An 18,317-nucleotide genomic window follows, 5' to 3' on the forward strand; every position below is an offset into this window, starting at 1 on the left:
ACTGAGTGGACATTCAAAATATAACATGTTTTATTTTCACTTAATGATATGGTTTTATTTGAAATTGAATAACGTTTTATATATTACAATTTTGGGTAAAATACACAATTTAATATAATTTAAATGTTTTATTTGTTTCTTTGGAAGGCATCTCGTGACCACCATGTTAGTGACTAAGGACCCCTGGGGGGATCCCGACCCTCACTTTGAGAACCACTGGTCAATGGACTATATGGACTAATGAGCTAAATGTAATAACTTCTTGACCAAGTAATGACTTTAAGATCACAAGCAGCTTGATCATTATCTGTTTCAAGAGAAAAACTAAGACTGCAACACAATCTGATCCCTGTTCCTTCAGCCCTTTCTGAATCCTTCGTGGTCAAACTTTACTTAAACTGGTCATCTGGTCATTTCCCTCCAACTTCAATCTCTCTCTCTCTCTCTCTCACTCTCTCTCTCTCTCTACTGTCCTCCGTGTTCAGGCTTCAACATGATCGTCCTTTCCCTCCTTTGGTGAGGGATTGGTCAGTCCCCCCTTCTCTCTGCTGCCCTCCCCTTATTCTCTCTATCTCTCTCTTTCTCTCTCTCTCTCTCCCTACTTAAATACTTTTAGCATAAAGAGAGAGAAGGGGAGGGAGAAGGGGGATGGGAGATTCATGGGGGAGGGGAGCTGAGTGCTCACTGTGTTGTCACTGGCCAGAGAGAGAGAGGGAGGTAAAGGGAGAGAGAGAGAGAGAGAGAGAGAGAGAGAGAGTGAAGCTGTGTCCCATATGTGGGAAAAAAAAGCATAGCAGTGCACACCAGGTCTGGTCTGCTCCAGGGATTATCGTAGCACTTTCAGCTCTGATGGAGGACTTGCAGGCATGAATAGGTAAGGCTGCCTATCTTTCTGCATCTCTGTGTTGATCTGCTGTCAGCAGAGCCCTCTGCTCTCGCTTCCGTTTGACTTGGCTTGGCTGGAAAGCTGAAGTTGGAGGAGGTCCGGAGCGTGTTGTAGAAGCTCTTCTCTTTGGCCACTGACCATGAGACATTTCTCTGAGCAACAAACCCCTCCAAACTCAGCCCTCTCTCTGAACTGTGCTCTGTTTGTTTTGATGGAAGCTTGTGGTTTGCTGCTGTGTAGTTAGTTATTCTGGGCTGAGAGTTAAAAAGTTGACTGACTGTCAGAGCAGAGGGGCTTGTAGCGGGATGCAGTGTAGTATGTGAAGCCTGTTGGTGTGCAGGGACAGCCATGCAGTCATTGAATACTTTCTCTTCAATATGAATTATCCTTTATTTAATGTCAATATATTTCTGACCTTTATACATTTTGGAAAAATGAAGTCTCTGTGACAACTGTAATAATGTCTAAAAGCAATAAAAGCCTTAATGGTACATTAGTAATGTTGGTAGGATGGTTTCTTTTAGATTCAAAGGTTTTCCTTGTGTGTTTTTGCTTTGTTAATGAACACAGCAACTTAACAATTTATTATTCATTACTTATATCTCTTATACTTGGAAACATGTACATGTAATGTGTCAAAATAAATTGTACAGATTTTAATGACTTATTTTTTTATTTTTTTTTTATTTTTTTTTTTCATTTGCAACTTAGCTCCAGTGTGAATACAAATATTGCTTTGGTGTCAACATAAGGGGAAAGAAACACAAAAGGCTGTTGTGGTAGTAAAAAAAAATATCCGATTCGTTTAATCCCACGGTTGACCTCCAGGAGGTGCTTCATATTAGAATAAAACAATCAAAACTGGAGGATTAAACTATCTTTAATCTGTTCACGATTGAATAGGACAATCTACAACCTGAATCACATAAAAGATAGAGTGCATTCTTTATTTTGCCTGACATTTGAAAGTAGACAAATATAAGCATATTTTTTTTCTTAGAGTAGAGATTGTACACCTCTAACTGAGGTGCATTAATTAAGATAACCTGAAAGTTTGTCATAGCTGGGTACTTTTTTTTTCCTCTGCATTTTTCTTATGCAACTATATAACAGTTTGCTGTTCTAAGAATTAAGCTTTTATTGCCCCAGTGCACGAAGCAATGGTATGCATGACTCTTTTTGTGAGGCAGATTTAGAAAGCTCTCTTTAGAGGCTGAACGCTGCCTCACAATCAGCTTAATGCCGGCCTATAATGAATACCCTTGTGTGCGTCTCTTTCGCTGGCCGTGTGTGTGCGTTTTTGTTACGCTGATACGGTTCTCAGGTTGGTCAGTAATTCTATCGTACTCTGGGTGAATTCTGGTCTGTGTGTGTGTGTGTGTGTGTGTGTGTGTGTGTGTGTGTTTAGGTTTGTGTTGCTGTGCAGGCTTGTGTGAAAGCGTTGGTTGACATGTGAGTGTAAGTCCAGACATTGTGCAGCAGCCTGTAACTGCCTCACATCTCTCTCTCTCTCTCTCTCTCTCTCTCTCAGGGCTGTTCTGTTGTCAGTGCGAGCTCATGCTTGTGATGGACTACAGCCGGATGGACACTAACCTTACCTGGCATTCACAAAACAGCGTTCCTCCTTACTGAGACCAGCTCCACAGAATGCTGAGTCCTATTGTCCCCTACAGTGAGTACACTACACACTTCTCTCTCTCCACATTTCTGCTCGTCACACCGCACAGCCCCTTTCAACTTAGTTGGACTTTGCCTTAATCAATGCTAAAAGCTAAAAATAAGCAGCAGTGGACACTGTGTTCAGTAGTTTACAAGCAGGATGGAAAATGCACAGGTAACTGTGAAATGTGCAAGCTCCGGTGCAGAAACCTGACTTTCTCCTTGACATGCACTGTGGAAATGTAAACCAAGCACACTGAATGTTTCATCACTAGTTGGAAGACACAGTTGGGATAAGAAAAAGGGACATAGGGGGTCTGGGGGGGCTGATGGTTTAAGCAGCAGAAACCCCTCGGCTCTACCAGTGTCATTTTACCAATACACAGCTCTGCACACACTGCCTCTTTCTCTTCCTCCTTTCCCCCCTTTTCTCTCTTTCGTTTCTTTCTTCAATGCTGACCTAATAACTGATGTGTCCAGTTTTGGGACCCCCCCCCCCCCCACACACACACACCCTCCCACCAGGTTTCATTTGAGTCTAGTGCTCTTGCTCTCCAACAGCATTGTTTGCAGGACAGCATGGGGCTGCTCCGTGGTCTCGGCCTTAGGAGCCCCTTTTTTCCCAGCTCTTTAACCCCCCTCAAAGGACCATTATAGGCATGACAGTTACATGAAAAGAGGTAGAAATCAAACAAAATGGTTGATTTAAAAAGTATTACATAATAATAGATGGTGAAAATCTTTGAGTAAGGCTGTGTAGAACAAGTGTGTGGGTGTGAGAATTCAAACTGGATAAAAGAGCCAGGTTAAAAAAAAAAAATGGTTGACTGTAGATGTGACAATTTGTTGCTTTTATGCAGTTGTAACCCTGTAAGTTAAAATTTGTAATATTTTATTTTTTTTGCCAAATATGCAGATGACTTGTGTGCTGCTGTGAATTCTTTTTCTTATATGTGGCTTCTGATTGCCAGTTCAAGAGAAGATATTTGGGGTTTTTCACATGAAAAGATGTTCACAAGTACTAACACAATTAGGCTTAGTTGCACAAACAACACAGATAGAACATTCATTTCCAAAAACATGCATGCATGCTTGTGATGCACCCCATCAAAGCCTGTTAAAGAGATATTCTTCCATTAGCTCCCTGAACCCTGTTAGTCCATCGTCTCCAGACATACTCTCCCTGCTGCTAAAGTGGCCAGCACATCCAAGAATGTAACAAACTGCCGGTGGAATAGTTAGCATGCCTTCATTGCCAGCACACTGCTGCTCCTTCATGGGAATCCTCTAGTAAACTATGCACTAGCCTTTGTGTGTGATTTGCTTTTATGATCAGGATGCACAATACTTGTTTTCATCCGCTCTGCTCAGTCACTTCATGGTTCCTCATGTACAGAGCAGCTCTGTTCTGCAGAGCTCCTGCAGCCTTCAGATCGTTTTCAGAACAGCCTGCTAGTGTGCGTGTATATAGACAGAGGAAATGATCAAGCGCACATAGCAGTGTTAGGTAATCACGTTGTTTATTCTCAGACCAGTGACACACAAACACCACTGTGCTTGCTGGTGACACTGCAGCTCACTGTCTTTTGGTTAAAGACTGTAGTCATGATTGTGTTGAGAGAAGATCCCACAGTGAGGGATTTTGCATGTGTGCAGGACATGCGAAGACTCTCACCTCCATGTTGGAATCCAATTTTCTGGGAGTTTGGCGTATTTTCTGCCTCCCAATGCTACTTCTTACGCCTGCTGTAGGCATTTCTTTCCCTGCGCATAGACAAGTACCAGTTTCTGAATGCACGCATGGCAGGAACCTTACATGATACTTAGGTCTTTATCAGGACAGCTTTTACAAACATCTGTGTGTTTCTCATTCTGCCTTGGCGTGTCCGGTCTTGGTCCTCGTCTCTGGCCAGTACGCAGGACCTCAAGCTGAGGCCAACAGCCACAACTGGACCTGAGCAGAAACCTGAGAGAGATTCCAGGGGCCATGGATACTCCTGGAGGGATTTGGTGCAAAGAATCTGTAATCTGCACTTCAAACACACTCTTAAATCAGTCCCAGGCCGCCAACCCAGGAGTGCCCTAACTCTTGTTGCTCGGGGCCCCCGCTGGTGTAGTGATACCTTTTCTTTTAAAACAGCACACACAGACACACACACACAGACACACACACAGACACACACACACACACACACACACACACACACACACACACACACACACACACACACGCACACACACACACACACACACTTTTTACTTTTTATTGCTCTCCTCTGACTGACCCCTCTCCCTCTCCTTTCTCTGTTTTTATGTTTTGTGCGAGCGTCTTTGTGAATGACTCGGCTAAGTCATGGAGTAGTGTGTATAGGAAAAGAAGGAGTAGATCTTATCCTGGCCCCTGAAGAAGCAGGTTGAAGGACCAGTCGGCATCTATCCCTATTGTAGGCCGAGTGCTATGAGAGGTGCAGTGGAGGGGCCTGTGAGGCCCTTTAGTAAACACACAGTCTACTAAAGTGTTCATGGATAAGGACTGGGATCATTAGGGAAGGGTGTGAATGGGCTCTAATTAGCCTTCAGTGTGTGTGTGTGATTGTGTGGTTGTGTGGTTGTGTATGTCTTCTGTTTGCATGCATCTGCAGCCAAAAGAAAAAAAGGTCAGGGACCCAGGGCCCTGTGCATCCACTGGCACCCTGCACTGTCTCTCTCCGATGGTTCATCAGCTCATTAAGGAGAACTCCGTTAAGGGCCCAATTAAGGAGCGAGGTGGTGAAGCTCACTTGGATAGCAACACTTACTGGATTCCTGAGACAGCAGAATTCAAAGCACAACAATAAGATACAACATCTTTCACGGCGGAAATGCTTATTAGTAAATGACTATGCTAGAGAAATATATACTTTAATCGGAATGCCATGCACTGTTTGTAGTGCGGTGATCATAAAATCTGCTGCCATGCAGGCAATTGTGGCTGTCGAGAAAATCAAGTTTTCTTTTTACTCGTGTGTGTGTTAAAGCAGAACGCAACCAATCCCAGAGCTGTCCGTGTGCTGAGAGTTAAAGCTGCGAGCACAGAGGGGGGATTTGGACAGAAAGGAGGGAATGCAACATGCTCACTGGGAATATGGGGAAATGTGGGAGGTGGGGATGCTGAGAAACAGGCGAAAGCAGGAGATTGTAGGGAAAAGATAGATCTGGAGAGGGGGAGATAGGACAGAGATTGGGCGCGTGGGACAGATGGAAGGGGTGATTGGTCATCACAGAGCCTTAGGACAGCTGTTCTTTGATATATTAGTGGACACAATGACCTAAAGCCAGCCTGCAGCCTCAGAAAATAGGGACCCTGTTTTTCTTGAAGGGGAGGGGCTCTTAGCCATTTGTGGACGTGCGTTAGCAGGCACGGGGGATGGGGGGGGGGTTGTTTCTAAAATTACGAGCATGAAGTGACGCATCCAGCAATTATTCCCGAGGCTTTCTGGTTTTGATGAGTTCTGTAGAAATGGCTGTAAAATAAGCAGGCTCAAAGAAGGAAATCTACTTTATGCTGCACCATATTTAGACAGTCTAAACACATTTGTCAATTAGTCAATGTTTAAAAATTACCATTAAGTAGTTTTGTTATTGCCTCTGTCGTCCACTCTGCAAAAAAAACAATTTTTTTTAAAGATTATGATTTATTTTTGGCTGCTGATCACACAGAAGCTTGTTTTATTCCTTTTACCAAATTAGTTTGAACAAAAGTTGTGATCTATTCTATACTCTATACTACATGGAAGGACGTTGTGATTTATTCTGCTGCTTTTTGTGTGTCTTCAAAATACTGTTTGTGTGTATGTTGCATTGTCCTTTCATTTAATAAAGCTGCATTAGCTGAACAGGCAGAGAAAAAACTGTTCTTACAGCTGACCTGAAACATACCCAATGGGCTATGAAACAAAAATGAGTAGGAGACAAACCGTCTCTCTGATACATGATCGCTCTAACCACAGTCAGAGGAAGGTACATGGACAGGGAGAGACACACAGAGGACATCCCTCAATGCCACTATAGGAGAAGGGCTCCTTCCTCCTGGGACTGGACTGTTGAGACGTGTTTGAAAAGAGCTGCGTCTGCTTGAGCAGGTGTGAGAACTCCCCAGCAGGAGTCGAGCACTTTTCATGTCTTTTTAGGGCCCGTGAAAAAAGGAGCAGATGAGCCAGAGGGAGCAAGAGGCAGCGCAGGAGTGTGGGATTGTGTTTCCTTTGATTGATAGCTGCTCCATGACTAACACATAGATTTATAATATTTTTTTCCCTGCATGTCTTTTTAATTATGGTCCCTGCCATCATCTCTTCCTAAGGAGGTTTAGGAAGGTTCTCAAGAAATGAGCTCAAAATGACATTAACAGCTTTTTGACAATACTACTCTTTATAGTCGAGGCTTTTCATCATCTGTGGAGTAAATCTGTTTAAGGTATCAGAACAATTTTTAACATGACAATAGTACAACATACATAACACAACATATGTGGAAATCCATCATAACTTTTCATTATGTTGGTACCAACTGTGAAAGAGGTGATAAAATGTGAATTTCATTCCAAACTGAGAGAATGTCCAAAGACAATTTTCCACTGTCTCCACCTGCCACACTGTGAAATGTGGCTGGCCTCTCAGATTGGTGTTTTTATGACAGACCAGGTAGTATGCAGCGACAGGACGGCCACAGCCTAGCGCAAAATGTCCTGCTTGATATTAGTGTCATAAATCACAGTGAACTTGAGAACAGAGGACTCAAGAGGCTTTCAAGAGTGAACGACAAATCAAGATAACAAACTTATAAATAACAGACCCTGTGTGCAGACGCTGCTCCCTCTGCACCCGAAGCTCACATTATTCAAATACTTTATTGGCTGTGCTTGTCTAAACTGCACCACAGTGATGTGAAAATTCCTGGAGTAAAACATCATTTTTATGACAAGCGTGCAAGAGTTTTATCCAATGACTCAACTATCATGTCCATGTCCTGTGCAAATGGCAATAAACATCAGTCTGTGCTTTTCTGAAAACATAACAAAGTGATGCAGTCATTGGAGCATCAAGCCTGTGATTTATCAGCACTAATATAGTGTCTCTCTTCTTTAGCTGTCGTTCCCCTTTAAGTACGCCTGTGGGCCCTTATTGCAGCAGCTCTCATTTTAAGCTTTCCTCTGAAATGATGTCAATATTGAAGCTCTTTTACTGCCACAACAGACGCAGCAGCATTCTCTAAACAATTTGACACTGACCTCTATGCAACGTTTTGTCCAGAGGTATTGCAGAAACATTTCTTTTAAAAGTGAATTCACACACTAGATGCTTTTACGAGCAACCTTTTTTTTTTGCTAGACTGACAAATTGACCCTTAGACAGCCAGTATTAAGTTGGAAGAAGGTTGGTTGGGCTGCTCATTTTCTTAACAGAAATATCCATTGCATTATTTTCAGGATAACTTTTTAATTCACTTTTTTTGTGTCTCGTATATGTTGTGATTGCAAAGTTGACTTATTTCTGCACCCTGCAAAATAATTACTAAGTGGTTTTAATTTAGGATTCATACCTCTGTGATCAGGCGCATTGGTTGCCCAGATGTATTATCTGTGGGGACATGTATGATGTAGTGAAGGTGCTGGTTGTTTACTCTGATCAGTGGGTGGGGGAAGCGCTCTGCCCTGAATAGAGCCCTGATTGGATTGATCCACGGCTCCCTTGTTTACAAGCAGCCTCTTCACGATCGGCATGGTTTAATAGCGTGCTGTCCCAGAAGGGTTGTAGCATCCGTGTCCGTTTTGTTCCTCTGGGCAAGGAAGACAAAAGTGCCGGGAAGGGAGAAGGGAAACACAACCTCAGGGGCGCTGTGAAACGGCCCTCCACCTCCGGGCTTCCTGCCAAGATAACGTTTCACATCAGCCACCAATACCTCTTTTATAGGAAACCACAACACAGTCTAGAGAACAACCAGCCTTTATAGGCCAAAAAGCTACTTAGGTTTCACCTAGTCAACATGGATTCAGTGATATAAGGCGGTGTAGAGCATTTGAGGGCAGAAATTACAAAATGAACTTAACACACTCCCCCTGAGGCTAAAGTGGTCTAATTTGGATTTAAGGGCCTTCTGAGAGTAAAGCTGGTTTCTGCTGAAGAGAGCTGTGCCACTGTCTTCATCACGCACTCCTACAATAGGATGCAGCTCACACAGGTCCCTCAATAAATCCCAGGGTGACACAAAAGCTGTCAGTGGACTGCTGCTGAATAGATTAATAAGATTTCCATAATAAGACAGGCCCCTGACAAAAGGATCCTGCAGGCTTTGTCTCAGGGCCAACTGGATTGTCCAAGCCGCGCACGTCTGCTGGACGGACGGCTGCCACAATGGCGGCACAGACAGTAAGGCGGTCAGCAGAAGAACATCTGTCTCTCCTGGGGATGAGAACACAAACACACGCAAACACACACACACACACGCGCACACACACATAGTGGGATGTTTCATGTGCATACAGACAAGGTGCTTACCAACCTCCGTTCAGCAAAGAAAAGCCTCTGGTCAACAGAAAAGCATTCTAATCACATATTAAAATAAACATCCCAAATAATCACAATTCACATCAAATTAAACAGAGCACCCTCCCCCGTCTGACTGCATCACACAGCAGATTTACTCATAGTGATTACAGCAACAAAAGCTTCCAACGTATTTAAATAAGGACTCAATTCCCATTTTCCAACACACTGATTTCCTTGTCCATACATATAAAATGTGTTGTTTTTTTCCCCATAATCCTCCTCAAATATGAGCTAAATGACAGGGTCATTACACACATGCAGGAGCAGGAAAATATATGATTGAAGTAAAAGTTTGAAAAACAGTTCATGCAACACCCCTAAAAGCTTCAAAGATCATATTAGCAGGGTGTTATTTTTTTTATCTATATACATTTTTCAAGATAATTAAAATCGAGCTTCACACTAAGACATACATTGTAGTTAATCTAACGAATAAACTGCTTCCCACAATATGTCCACATTGTCCTGATTCCTGCTTCTAATCTTAGCTTTCTTCCTGCCTCTCCAGTGAATTAATCTGCATGATGGCTCTGATTTAAGCAGAAGTGTAGATTAAAGCTTGCTCAGTTTATTGCAAAGGGCTGCCGCTCTAAAAACCACAATCCAGAAGAAGGCAAGATATAATTACATGGAAACGGCTAAACCGCAATACCACCCTGCTGTTTTCATCAGGGGTGACTGGCAGCCAATCACTCATCTTACTCACTATGTAACTACAGGAGGAATATAATGCACTTTTTAAAAGGACTTTAGAAAGTAATTACTCTCAGATTTAACAGTGAATTGGTTCTTCAGGTATGGGCAGCTGGTCATTATGTTGGTCAAGGGGGTTGTTTGAGAGAAGTCCATTCTGTATTGGTGCTACTCTAATGATAGATTGGACAGCAGTTAGCCTGCCTCACTGAGTCCTCTAATGTCCGCTCCAGTCCGCATAGATAGGACGAAGTGCCTGCTGTCCACTCTTTTCCCTCCCTCCCTCTTCCATCCCTCCCTCCCCGTTGCAGGTTTTATGAGCTCCCCTGGGCTCTCATCCATCTCTGTCACACACAGGCCCCATTATTGGGGCTGCTCACAAACTGGTTGGGCTGCAGATGGGAAGGGCCTGCAGGACATATACGGTTTCTGCAGCCTGGACAAAGACCTCTGAGTCAGACCACGAAAATATGTGGTCATCTGGGTGTAGAGAAGACAATGTCTTCAGCATGTTCAGCATGCAAGAAACAATTGAACAGAGTGTGAGAACGTTCCTTTGCATCTTACTGCAGGGATTGTGTGGTTGTGTGGATCGGCTGAAGCTTAGGGAAGTACTTGAACTGGTTTTGGCCATTGGGAACTTAAGGCAGTGGATTTGAATATGAAGGACGTGATAATCCAATGGCCATCTGGTCTGCTGGTCTCATCTGACTGAATAAATAACGGGTGTAATCTGAAAACACACATGGTGAGGTTTGCAAAGGGGGTAAAAAAAAGAGTTTAGGAGTGATCTAGAAAGCGGGAGAGCAGCAGCAGAGTCACTGGCTCTAGTATATTGAGATTTGATTTAAATGGCAATAAGAAGCCTGGCTCCACACACACACAGACATCCATGAATAATGAATCATCAGGCGCCCGGCGAAGGCAGGGCAGAGCGGCCAGTAATGACGGCTTTTGCCATTTTCCTTTTTACCCCAATTTCTGGCTCTAGCAGTCCTCACCTCAGGGTAAATTGTGACAGTTCAATAATGCCAAGCTATGTGTGGAATGTAAAGCTTATGCTTCAGCAAGAGTTAGTGCTACTCTCCATGACATAGACTTTTCTATAACTAACAGATTGTGATATGTGTTTGGCGAAACAACCTCATTATAGTCCCTTACATGTGAAAATTCACAGTTTAACACACAGCCACGCTATAAAATGGGCTTAGAGGTTAACAGACTCGCGAGATACGTTGACCATTTGCAGGTGCAAATGACCTCTGCCTGCGCTAAAAGAGTTGTCAGATTGCTAAATGCAATGCCAGCTGAATACCTTACTGAAATATTATTAATATATTGTGGCTTGCATAAGGGGACATTAAGAAAACAATTCACAGGACATTATCTCTCTTTCCTGTTAGTCTGGTGTTGTGCTCAGTGCACATCAATCAGAGCTTGGCTGTTGCTGAAGTCAGCCAGAGGAACAGACATTCCACTTTCCCAATGTTCCATGGGAGACTGTGCTGATGAATAGCACACTATGCTGCAATCCCCCCCCCCCCCCCCCCCCCCCTTCTTTTTTTCACTCTCTCCACACCACTGTCCACAAACACACACACACACACACAGACTCACACAAATCCTCCCTCCCTTCTTTTCCCTGTCGGACATTGGGCCTTTGGAGCTCTGGTGTACTGTGGGTGGGTGGATTGGTGGGTGGTAGGTGGGGTGCAGGGTGGGGAGAGCAGCATTCAGAGCAACATGCTCAGGGAGATAACAATAGCTCCTCTGGGAGACCTGCAGATGTTGGCGGTATGGGGAATAGTAGTGGGATCTTATCACAACCTAAGTAAAAGCTGAGAAAAACACAGCCAGCCTACTGATGAGCTTTCATTCACTGTCTTAAAGCCATTCGCACTTTTTGTCCTACAAGTCCTCTTTACTTTCCTCTACCTTTCTGGGAAATGTAAGTCCCTTCTGCTAACAAGAAAAAAGAGATTTCTCACTGGCCGTTTGTCATCAGAACATCTTTCACTGAGCAAAATAAGTTAAACTCAAGTTCTTTATTTGACTTGAGATAACTGGATGAGGTTTAAATATCATGCCCACAATGCCATACTGCTCAGTTTTCCACAGATATTCTGAGACATATTTTTCGTACCCATATCCTTTTCCTGTGATAAATGTAGTAAGAGGAAATTTACAGTCTGGTTTCTTTGTGTTTTTTTGCAGGCCTGTTAAAGATGCACTGGAATCCAGAGCATGCCCAGTCGCTCAGCCAGTGGCCTGAGCAGCACCTGGATGTCTCCTCCACCACCTCCTCTCCGGCCCACAAGTCTGACATCTACTCTGGCCGAGGCCGTGGCTCCTTCAACTATGCCTGGGCCAACGATGACATCTCCGCTCTGACAGCATCAAACCTGTTAAAGCGCTATGCTGAGAAGTACTCTGGTGTACTTGACTCTCCCTATGAACGGCCACCTACTGTAGGTGTTTACCCAGAGCCAGGGGCCTTTGGGGGCCTAAATGGCCCGAAGACTGAACTGGAGCCCTGGCCACTGACGCACAACACTGACGCCTCCTATTCCCTAGTGCCCCCTGGAGGCCATGATAGTCTCTCAGGCTCCAAGGCTGTAGCCACTTCTGCAGGCCCGCCGGGGGTCAGCAGTGTGTCGGTGGTAAACAGTAACCTCTCAGACTCAGGCTACAGCGGCAGCAGCTCCTGTAGTGGCTCTAGTGAGTACCCCTCCAGCTACAATGGAACCTATCTTTCTTCAGGGTACTGTCCCCAACCCGGTGCAGCACTTCCCCCTGCCTCCCTTCACACTCTCCAATCCACACCATCTCTGGTTGCCAGCTATAGCCCTACAACACCTGTCTATAACTACCCCCCTAGCACATACCCTCCCCAGACCAGCCTTGCCCCAAGCTACAGCCACCACTCTGCCACTTACCTGCCTTCAGGTCTATCAGCCCCTACTCCTATCCCCTCGAGGCCCACAGTGGTAGGAGGCAGCTACAGTTACCAGAGCACCAACCTCGGGACATCAGAGTCGGGGGGGACATTAAAAAGAAAAGCGTTCGAGATGAGCGTAGACGAGGATGAGAACGGGGACGGCTCTCGTTACAGGAAATACAGCTATGACTTGAAAGCCGGGGGAAACTCACCCTACAGTGTGAATGACAAAACAGAGTGCCGGGGAAACGGCTTTAGCAGCTCAGGCAGCACAGACCCTCAAACATTTAAGCCCAGTAAGCCCTCCTCTCAACCTCTGGTGTCTCCCCAGTACGGTGCAGGGCAGTACAGCCCTCAGGCAGGCATGACGGGTGAGAATGTGGTGTCGGAGCAGGACTACATCCAGCAGCAACAGCAACACCCCTCCCAGGCCCACAAGCGCCCTCCTTTATGTGCTCCTACTGTTGAGTCTATGAAGAGCCCAGATCCCCGAATGTTGGATCTTGTCAATGGGGAGTTACTAGACTGTAGCCCAGCACTGGGCTGGGGCGAGCTGACCGGGCTCACCCATGTCAAGACTGCCCTTGAGGAGGACCTCCTGTGGCCCGTGTTGAGGCCCAGTCCAGTGGTGCGGCCGCCACGAACCGTCCTGCTTTTTGGTCCGAAGGGTGGGGGTAAGACAACCTTGACTCGTTCTTTGGCTTCACAGCTTGGGGCTTCGTTTTACCGACTGAGAGGAACCACACTGGCCTCGAAAGGGAAGGCAGAGGCAGAGCACATTCTGGGGTCTCTTTTGCAAGCTGCAGCGGCACGGCAGCCCTCGGTGGTGCTGCTCAGCCAGGTGGAGGCAATGGAGGAAGAAGGGCTGAGGCAGACCCTGCTGACCACCTTGGAGAAGGCCCAGGTGGGATCGACGGGTCTGGTGATTCTTGTTTGTGCCACTGGCAGGCCAGATCTTCTGCAAGATGCAGTTCATCGGAGCTTTGCCAAGCGGTATCATGTCGGCCTGCCTGATGTGGGTATGCGCAGGCAGGTGCTGCTGCAAACGCTGTCACCGCAGGGCTGCAGTCTGAGCGAGAGGGAGCTGAGCGCTGTCCTTCAGCGCACAGAGGGCTTCTCAGTGTGTGAGCTGCTTCAGCTCACCCAGCAGGCACTCTCCTCCGCAGCCTCACCCACTGGGGCCATGCACGGCCTCCCTACCTCCTCTAAACCCCCAGCCTTCACAGACTTTGAGAATGCCTTCTGCAAGGTGCGCCCACACACCACCGCAAAAGAACTGGACACTTGTACAGAATGGAGCAAGATGTATAACCACTGAGAAAGTAGCCAGTCGCTGTACTCGGACATTACAACCCTGTCTTCGGTTTGACATAGCAAGCCTTGGGAATGTTTTGTTGTTGTTTTGTAATTACAGATTATGCAGCCAAAAGAGCCAGTGAATCTAAACAATATGAAAGGACTGACAGAGTTGTTTCACTGGCAGAAGCATGCTATGGTGTGCTGTCTTTGTTTTCACATGAATATCCGCAATATTAAGTTTTTCCCAAAGAAGAGACAGATGAAAAGGCCTTGTTGAGTGGGGTAGTTTATTAGTCTATTGGCTAATGGGAAAATCAGCTTAAATTCTATTTGGATTCTTTCGGAGATCCTGATTAGCCTTGGTCCAGGACAAAATCAATTATTTGTTGCTAGGTGACGTGGTCCAAGATTATGGATAATCAGGGTTTGGAAATCCCCCCTTTGACTGCTTCTCTCAGGATCCTATTTATTGCCAATCTACTTCCATGTTCTACTAATGTTGATTTTGTCATTGGATTGTCACTAATTCAGTACGAAGGGCTGGGGATCGACACCAGTTTTTTGTTTTTGTTTTTACCAAAAACACATCAAACCAAATGCATAATCAGCTGTTATTGTACTTAGGGTCAAAACAGAAACAAAAAAACAGAAACAATTCTTCTTGAAAGCTTCTCACCAAATGTAAAACAGTTTGTCCTTACAATTACAAAAAGAAAGAAGGAAGTTAAATGGCTTTTGTCAAATCTTGACTGCGACTGGGGTACAGCACTCTCTAGTTGATATCAACATGTTTGGTTGTAAAAATACTTCACTTTTATTGTCATTAGAATCACCAATGAAATTATACTCACAATTAGATTGGTACAATTTTCAGTTAACTCATTGTAATTTGGGGTTTTTTGTCTGCAACTTTCCCATACGTTTTTGTCCATTTCACATTCCTGATTGTCTCCAGTTTTCCTGAGAATCCTTTTCACCGAACAAAAGGTACCTTTTTGCACCCCCAGCTTCTCCGACAGCCCGCCTGTTTGTGTCACGTACTCCTTTTGTTTTCTTAGTATGTAGTCTTGTTTGAAATCCTCAGGAAGAATTTTTTTTACCTCAGAAATATGAAATTAAAGAATGTATGTAATCATAGGGTCTTAGTAGAGAGTGGCGCGATGAGAGAGAAAGGCGCGAGGAGAAACCTGACAAGTCTCGTAACACCCACTGCAGCTGGGCTTTTACCTCGGGAGAGAAACTTGAATATGCTACAAAGAGTAACATTGAATGTAATTCAGGTATTTCAAAGGATATTTGATGCCATAAATCCATGTATTATTATATATGAATATATAGATACATTTTCTTTTTTCTGTTTTTTTCCCGTTTATTTTTATTGTAGTTTATGGTGGAGTGATGATTGTCTTCAAGAAGTGTTATATAGAATACTGAAAATATTCCTTTTTTTGTTGGACAAACTGCTTGCAAACATGTGTGATTTGGGTTATACATATCCTCTATATGAATGTCTTTAAAATCATCCTAAATCAAAATATCTGTTTTATGTACACATACATTTAAAGTCATGGCAACATTTAAGCACAGTTTATCTACCAAAAGGACAAACCAAATGACAGATTCCAAAAAAGAGTAAAGAATACGTGGTTTGATGTAGCTTTCAACAAATCCCAAAGTCTGATGGGCAATGCAGTGTATGTGTGCATATTGTGGATGAAGCCACCATGTAGACAATCCAGACATATCTCCTCCTTCCACCCGTCCTACGGTTCTATTTTAACAAGCTGGAAAAACCTGCTCACTGGGCTCCAAGTACAGAGGTCGTATGTATGAGACTGTTGCCATGGTCCTGAGGAGGAATACACAGAATGATGTAATATTTCCTACCCCCCCTCCCTCCCTCTCTCTCATCATTATTTTTCTCTTTTTCTCTGTCCACAGTGCAATCTCATTAGATTGGATTGCCCCCTGGCCACAAGCCCCAGTGGCCATGTGGCGTTGTATCCTCTCCCCCTAACCACCCCTTCACCTTCCCTTGTACCGATTCCTCTGCGGAGTGGAAGTGGTCTGATTGATGTCCAGCAACCCTATATCACAGTGCAGCCGTCCCTCTCCAGCTGGTGGCTTCAGTCATGCTGTACAGCCAGATCAATCAGGCTGACCCCCACTGTGCATACTGATCAGTGTCGCAGAAACTGAAAACACATTTACAAATTACAGAACAACCCCTGCCTCAAGCTTTGCACTCTAGGTAAAGCTGTCCATTATTATTAGAATAGTCAAAATTAAATTATAAAATACATTTAGAGCTTTGAATAGCTTCATCATTTTGATTTGTAGGTGTTCCCTTTACTCCAACAGTTTGTCCAACGAAACAAGCTTTTATATTTTTAACATGTTTTGATCTGTTATTGCGGTAAATTTGTTCTTGGTTATTGTAGTTTTTCTGTAACCATTTCTACCTCATTTTTGCGACATATTGTACATGAAAGTATTTATTTCATGTCTTTTTTGATGTCTGTTTTAAAAATGATAATAATGTTCTTGAACTGTAATGGTCTACCTCAGAAAAGACTGTATTTTAAGAGAAAAGTATCACACAATATTAAACAGAATTTGTCAATATTGCACTGCATTGCGTTGTATTTCTTTGTTTTTGCAGTGTGTTTCGGCAGTGAAGGGAGTCCAATTGACCAGAGTGCAGAAATGACATGATGATGGTGCTTACCTTATGTCTGTGAATCTGAAACCTGGCTTGACCCCAGTGTTAAGGTCAACATAGTTACTTAAAGTGATTGCTAAATCGTTTAGCTTAGAAAACCCACAAGTGAGTACATCACAAAGATTTGTTCTGGCATCAGCTTGGATTGACTTCACACAGTAGACTGTGCAGTCAGCAGGTAAAGCCAATATAAAAAGAAGAAACGGGTCCATAGTCAGTTCACTTGACAGTTTGCTTTAGTTAGATTTGAAACAAGCTTTTTTTTTTTTTTTTTGCAGTTGAGGCTGTGTGAGTGTGTGTGGGGGAAAGATAAGGATGAAGGGAGGCTGTGTGTGTGTGTGTGTGTGTAATAAAGATAAAAGAGACAATAATATATGTTTTTTGTAGCTTTGTGCACATGAGTTTGCCTGCACATGTGCGTGGGTCTTTGTGTGTGTGTGTTGTTACAGTGTCCAGAACAGCAACAGAGGCAGTGCTAGCACACCCCTGAGGCTCCGGGCCCAGCACCAGAGCACAGAGGTCCTTCATCCCTGTCACTGTCTGTAAACAACAGCTCGTCCCAGCGGCCGAACCCAGTGCTATTCCTGGCTTTTCCTGACGTCATTCAAAGATTCAAAACTAACTGAGAGAAAAAAAGTTAATCTGAAAGTTTCTGTGAGAAGAAAATGTTAAGTTTAGTTAAAGCCTGAAACAGGATCCACTGCTCCTCAGTTATGGATAGTGTTGTCAAAGCGGAGTTTAGAAACATCTGCGACTGAATCCCACTAGAACAGTGTTGCTGGTGTTGATGACAGAGTAATTAATTGTCTAATAATGATGCATAGCTCTGTTACAAACACAACCTTGTGCAGCGGCTGCCCTTCATCCTCTGATGAAGGATAATCGTTTCTGCAGCAGTTTAAAAAAATATTTCCTATCTTTCCCTGTCTCAAACTCAATAACAGATAACCTTGGAAAGGTAGAATAGACCATGTGGAAACGTGTTATTAGTATATAAGACATGCTGTGACAAGTTAAAAATGTAGCATCAATGAGAACAGTTTAAGTTTTCATGTTGTGCTTGCAACTATCATGAATATCAATAACTGGATTTTACCTCCATGTGTAACTGAGAGGTTGTATCATAAGATTGACTATCATCTGAAAAACAAAAAGGCTATAAGAAAATTCCACCTTTCTACATTGTGGTACTTCAATATTCTTACTTGCTGTCTCTCACTTTTTTCTGTCCTTAAGAGAATGTAAACCAGTTTGTCCTTTTTGTCCTGAGCGATTCCTGTCCTCCAGGGAGGTCAATCATTCTCCTCTTGATGCTGATTGGAGGTAATTAGGCGAGCAGAGTTTGTAATTGGATAATATAAGATGGTAATGAGCTGCTGTCCTGTATATTCATAGTTAGGCGGTGAATAGTAGGATGCAGCTTTATAAAAACAGGCCTACTGAAAAGTGATATCAGGTTAGATATCAATCGGATCAGATAAATGTAAGTGTCAAATATCAGTATAATTAGAGTTGGGCTTTAAAATAGACAAATAA

At 43.8% G+C, this 18,317-nt stretch overlaps 1 protein-coding gene across 1 annotated transcript; it reads left to right on the plus strand.

The window, feature by feature from the left end:
* The first annotated feature begins 717 nt into the window (after positions 1-717).
* On the plus strand, positions 718-16,694 carry fignl2 (fidgetin like 2). The gene is made up of 3 exons (XM_061057439.1): positions 718-874; positions 2,418-2,558; positions 12,037-16,694. The coding sequence occupies exons 2-3, from the start codon at positions 2,534-2,536 to the stop codon at positions 14,076-14,078; spliced, it is 2,067 nt and encodes a 688-aa protein (XP_060913422.1). The 5' UTR covers positions 718-874; positions 2,418-2,533; the 3' UTR covers positions 14,079-16,694.
* Positions 16,695-18,317: the final 1,623 nt, after the last annotated feature.

This window comes from Labrus mixtus, chromosome 15 (assembly GCF_963584025.1).
Source record: "Labrus mixtus chromosome 15, fLabMix1.1, whole genome shotgun sequence".
NCBI classification, from domain to species: domain Eukaryota; kingdom Metazoa; phylum Chordata; class Actinopteri; order Labriformes; family Labridae; genus Labrus; species Labrus mixtus.

Bases quoted from the DNA above. Each gene is read 5' to 3' on its own strand.
- fignl2 (XM_061057439.1), top strand. From the start codon at position 2,534: ATGCTGAGTCCTATTGTCCCCTACA. The intron at 2,559-12,036 runs GTGAGTACACTA...GTTTTTTTGCAG, and splicing joins GAGTCCTATTGTCCCCTACA to GCCTGTTAAAGATGCACTGG.